This window comes from Psammomys obesus, unplaced genomic scaffold (genome assembly GCF_907164565.1).
Source record: "Psammomys obesus unplaced genomic scaffold, mPsaObe1.curated_primary_1811, whole genome shotgun sequence".
NCBI lineage: Eukaryota > Metazoa > Chordata > Mammalia > Rodentia > Muridae > Psammomys > Psammomys obesus.
In genome coordinates this window covers 320,830-326,594 of record NW_026590269.1, presented here as the reverse complement: position 1 = coordinate 326,594, position 5,765 = coordinate 320,830, and the positions used below count along the sequence as shown (strand labels likewise).

At 35.0% G+C, this 5,765-nt stretch overlaps 1 protein-coding gene across 1 annotated transcript in view; it reads left to right on the top strand.

Moving 5' to 3' along the window:
* Window positions 1-5,765, top strand: part of LOC129676416 (protocadherin beta-4-like) — a 31,413-nt gene that overhangs the window by 19,606 nt on the left and 6,042 nt on the right. The window contains exon 3 of the mRNA XM_055606759.1: window positions 1-32. Within this exon, the coding sequence (XP_055462734.1) occupies window positions 1-32 (32 nt within the window). The remainder of the gene's footprint in view (window positions 33-5,765) is intronic.

Genomic DNA, 5,765 nt, shown 5'->3' with positions numbered 1-5,765 from the left:
GCTTCTCCCAGCCCTACCTGCCTCTGCCAGAGGTGGCGCGCGACCCCCCAAAGGAAGGTGAGGTGCTCACACTCTATCTGGTTATTGCCTTGGCATCTGTGTCTACACTCTTCTTGTTGTCTGTGCTGCTGTTCGTGGGGGTGAGGCTGTGCAGGAGGGCCAGGGCGGCCTCTGTGGGTGGCTGCTCTGTGCCTGTAGGACACTTTTCTGACCACCTGGTGAACTTCAGCGGTGAGGGGACTCTGTCGCAGAACTACCAGTATGAAGTGTGTCTGAATGGAGACTCTGGTACCTCTGATTTCCGATTTCTGAACCCAAGCATTCCCTGTAGTCTGCTTCAGGATCCCTAGCTAAATCTTAGTGTTGGGGACACCTAGGTTCCAGTATGTGAATCAGAATTATTTTCTTGGTTTTTGAATTTTTCTTTTGCATTCAACAATCTCTCCCGGAGAAATATATTCTTATGCTTATTTTATTCATAAATTCTCATGGTGTATTTTTCTTTTTGGTTTTGTGTTTCCTATTTTATCAATCTAGGCTTAATGCATCTTTTTCTTTCACTGATTTTGGAGGAGAATAAACAACTTTGCTGTATTTCTTTGGTCATTTCAAATAGTGTTCTTAGGACTCATGTCTTCCTCTGCATTTATAACCATGTTAGGAAATCTACCCACCTCAAATTGTATCATTTTGAGCTAAGCATGGGACTTACTAAGTAGTATTTGTTTTGTTTTTCACTTTCACTGCTCTTTATTAACTGTTCAAAGTAGTTTTCATTAAGACACTTTCAGAGATGTACATTCCATCCCTTGATAACATTCACCCACTTATCACCTTCTATAATCCTGATTTTTTTTTCTCCCCATCAAACTCTTGAATGCTGTATTTTGCCTTTATGTGTTTCTTGTATTTTAGATTGTGACTATTTAAATGCCCTGCCGTTTCATTTCGTATTCTGAAAATGACAGTTTCATTCTTCTTGATATCTGAATAAAGCAACTCCATCATGCATGTTTGTGTTTTTTCCACCTATGCTTCTGCTATACTAGTGAAGCAGCTTTGTCTACAGCTAATGAAGTGTGAGCACAAGATGCATTCATCTATCATATTTTTACATGTTTTGTACACAAATGGCAGTGAAGAGTTTATTATTTTTACTGACTACCACAATTAATATTTCAGGACTTTATTTGCTCATATACAAGCCAAAACTGCTCCTAAAATGTACCAGAAATGACCTTTCTTGACCTAAGCCACTGTAAGTCACTGTGTGTTTTTATTTGGTATAAGAAGACACCTGTGAGGCATGTGTTCTGATGATAAGTTGATTTGTAAATCCTGGATATAAATGAGGGCACATTAAACTTTCAACAAAATATGCAAGTGAATGACTTTTAAGTGTTTTAGTCTTTTTACTATTAATTCATACTTGCCACAAATAGGGTGACTCAGAGGAAATATTTTCATTGAGTCCCATCAGTGGGTTCCTTTTTTTCCTGTTTCTATTGCCATTATATACGATTATTTGGAGATGAACTGTCAATTCATACCTACAATTTTGTAATTAAGTGGTATACAAATATAGGATATGTGAAGAAAAAACATTATCATTATCTAATCTATGGAACATTATCTAAATCTTAAAATAACATTTTGAAACAATCAAACCCCCAAAATATGGCCATTTTGAGTAATTTTTAAAAATTTACATGACAAAGCATTATTTCCTGGTTAAATTTATTTTAAAATGTGTTTTCATATTTCCAGAAATATTGATCTAGTATTTGAATGTTACTGCCTAAAAGAAAATAATTAAACTTATTGAAAAAGTTGAATATTTTGTAAAACTCTGAAAAGACATAAATTGAAGATTGGCATGTTCTTAAAAGTCAGTCAGTGTAGTTGTATAGTTATAACTGCAGGAGAACTACCTTGCCAGAAGCTCCCCAGTACCAAAAACTTCACGTAAAACGAGCATTGCAAGCATGAATTGTGAATAATCAAAAAATCTTTCTGTTTGGTGCCAATAATTGTGTATGAAATTTTTAATCAGATTTTCCCACTTTTCATACTTATTTTCATTTTCATGAAAATCATGTAATTCATACAGGAGAATTATTTTTGAGAGGCACTATACCATATGATATCAGATGGAAGTTGGTAGGTCTATATACTGATGAGCCCATTTACAACTTTAAAATAAAACATAAGATATCTGTAGGTGTGTGTGTGTTTGTGTCCACGAACTGGGGCCTAAGGTAAACAAAGTATGCACACTATCACTAAGCAGAACCCCCAGCTCCTGACCTTATTGGTAAATTAATTTGTGGGTGGTCTATATTTATACATCAATGAGAAAGAGAGCAGAATACTTCCAAGCCAAAGAGATAACCTGGACTGAATTTGAAGACAAAGAACAATCAATCTTGGTTCAAAGTAGTTTTTGTTTTCTGCAGTTAGAAATCATTTATCCATTTATTTGAACAGCTGTACCAGTGTGCCTTGTTCCCAGGACCCCTTTATGTGGAGATTTTACTAAGTGCAGGACTCAGGGAAGGTGCTATGTGTATTGCAGTAACTATTGGTGCACTTTGGGCCATTTACAAACTGCAAGTCTGATGTCAGGAAAAGAGACGACTTTGTCTATCAATTCTCTTGTGACAAGTTTACTAATGTACAAACTGACATTACTGATATTTCAATTTTTGAGGAGGAAGTAGAATTAAACAAAATTTTGAATCCCCTTACTCCTAAATAACTTCAGTAAACTCTAAATAATCTGAAAAGGCTGTTTTGGTTTTATTCATAGTTGAACTTGTAGCACATAATGCAATGCTTCACTCAAAACAGATGTTCAATTTGTGTACATTGAGTAATTAACTTGAAACATTTAGGAACTCAGTGAACTTTCTGAGAACTTAGAGATTTATACCAAACTTATTTATACAGTGAATTTCAAAAGAACTATTCATACTCAGAAGAGGGAACAAAAATTAATTTTGTCAGGAAAACACCAATCTCTATGGAGCCATTTTAAATGTAGATCTCTGAGAACTCAGAGAAGAGTAAAAAAAAAAAACACATTTATATATAATTTGGTTCCAAATTTATTTCATTTGTGTTTTTTATTTTAGGGATGGGATGAAAAAATAAAAGATTTTTTTTGTTCATCCAATTAATCTCCAGAAATCTCTATTTAAATTCTTTGATCTCTAACTGGTGCTTCTAATGACTTTTGCTTACTGTTTTTAGCTTCAAAATTAAATTAAAATTTCAAGGTAGAGATTCAGTCAGTCATTTTCAAAACATAATAAAGTATCTACTCTTCCTCATTTTTCTATAATGACATCAATTCAGAAAATTATTTTCTAGAAAATCCATAGTTCAATTTCAATGCATGACAATAGTTTGGTTATTCACATACTTAAGAATTAAAGTTGTTTTTTTCTCCTGTTCTGTCATTCAGTAAATACTGTTGATTGCAAGTTTTGTGTCAGCCATATTCTCAATTCTCAGTCTCTGTATGAAAAACACCGTTCCTGCTATTTCCCCAGAGCAGAGAACTGATAAACCTCATTTTCTTTTTAGATTATTTCAATTATTTACCACGTTCTGATATTTGTTATTCCAGAACTCAAGAGTCATGTAATACACTGCATATTTGCAATACCATATCTTCTTTTTTTAATAAAAAATCCACTTTATATATTGTCATAGCAACTTTTTTTTAACTTACCACACAGCTGTCATTTTCTACTTTAGATTTCACCAAATCGAATCTCTTTTACTTGCACTCTTTCCATGTAGTTATGAATCTCTATGTCCTAAGGGAGAGAAGTAACATGGAACTTCTCCAGTCTTTTTTTCCCTGGCTTTAGTCATTCTTAGTGATGATGTTTTATCAGCTACTTGCCTCCTTTTGAAATTCCCTCATGCTCTCCTGGCTTTAATGGACAATTTGCACTCATGTTTCAACAGATTCAAGCCTTGATGAAGAAGGTTGGCTCAACTTTGTCATACATGGCTAGAAGTTCTATTACACTCCTAAAGTTGTGTTTTAGCTAAGCCCAAACAGCCTGGGAGCCTGCAATTCTGCATTTGCTTTATGAAGCCAATATCTTAGAGAATGTCTCCTTCTTCATAGCTATTATTGTGTCTGTTAAGGTGGTAGACATGAGACCCTGTGCGAATATTTTTAATTAAATTTTATTTTTTATATTAATTACAGTTTATTTACTTTGTATCCCAGCTGTAGCCCCTTTCCTCAATCCCAACCTCCCTCACTCATCTCCCTGCCCCTCTCTAAGTCCACTGATGGGAGGGTACTCCTCCCCTTCCATCTGACCCTAGCTTATGATATCTCACCAGGACTGGCTGCAATGTCCTCTTCCAATATTTTTATAAAGTGATAACTGAAAAACCACATGGAAAGCATGGCACGGTGGAACATTACTTTATCCCAGATTTTTGCAGACAAAAGCAGGCAGACTTCTGTGAGCTTGAGGCCAGCCAGATCTATACAGTGAGTTCTAGAACATCCATAGCTACATACAGAAACCCTGTCTCAGAAGAACAATAAAACTACACAAACACATGGAAAAATTTACAGCCTTGATATTGGCAATAAATGTGCAAATTTGATGATGCCTAGCAACAGTAAGACACAATCCAAAATTCCTGTTCTGAATGAGTGATTGCTACTTTTAGGCTCCAGTAATGTGGCAAAATTAACTCGACACCCTAAATCCAATTCCCTCCCCATAAATCCATATATCTAACATTACTATTGTAGTAACAAATATCAGAGCAGCAACTACTTATCAAATCATTCTGTGGCAGTAAACTGTGACAATACCAGGCACAAATATAATAAAAGAAAAAAAACCCTACATACCTATTTGCTTTTTCAATGCTGATGTAAAAATTCTCAAGAGAATACTGGCAAACTGATGGCAATAACAGGTGAAATTGTGTATCATAGCTATAAAGAATTTATCTGGGAACAAAATTGGTTCATCATACAAAATCAATACTGAAATATGGCTTATGGACAAAATGAATGGCAAGCTATACAATTATCTTAATAAAGGCAGAAAAGCATTTTAGAAAACCTTATAATCAGAAAAGAAAAACATAGAACTATGGATACTTAGAGATAGTGTGGCTTTGTGTATACGAAATCTTAAATAATCTAAAAGTGTGCTAAAATTAGTGAACAAATTCAATACGTAGAATAGAAGATCATTACCCTAAGATTAACTATATGTGTATGCTACCATTGGACAAACTGAAAATGAAGAAAAAAGTCCTCTGGAATCAAGAGGAGTAAGCTGCTTGGAAAAGAAGCAGACAGGTATATAGATGAATTTCATACAGAACACTAGAAAACGCTGAAGGCCTATGTAAGGAAGAAGTGTATGTGGCCTGCAAGATGTTCCATTGTAAATATTACCTTCAAACTAGTTTATGAATTAATGGAATTCATACAAAAATCTCAGTTTTCTTTTCTCCTAGAAGCTACCAAAATGCCCCTGAGTTTTTCATTTGAAAATGCAAAAACAGCAGGGTGTGGTGGCACACAACTAACCCCAGCACTTAGGAAGGCAGAGGCAGGAACTCTGTGCATTTGAGGCCAACCTGCTCTACAAATCAAGTCCAGGACAGCCAAGGCTACACAAAGAAACCCTGTGTTGGAAAGCAAACAAACAAAGAAAGAAGAAGAAGAAGAAGAAGAAGAAGAAGAAGAAGAAGAAGAAGAAGAAGAA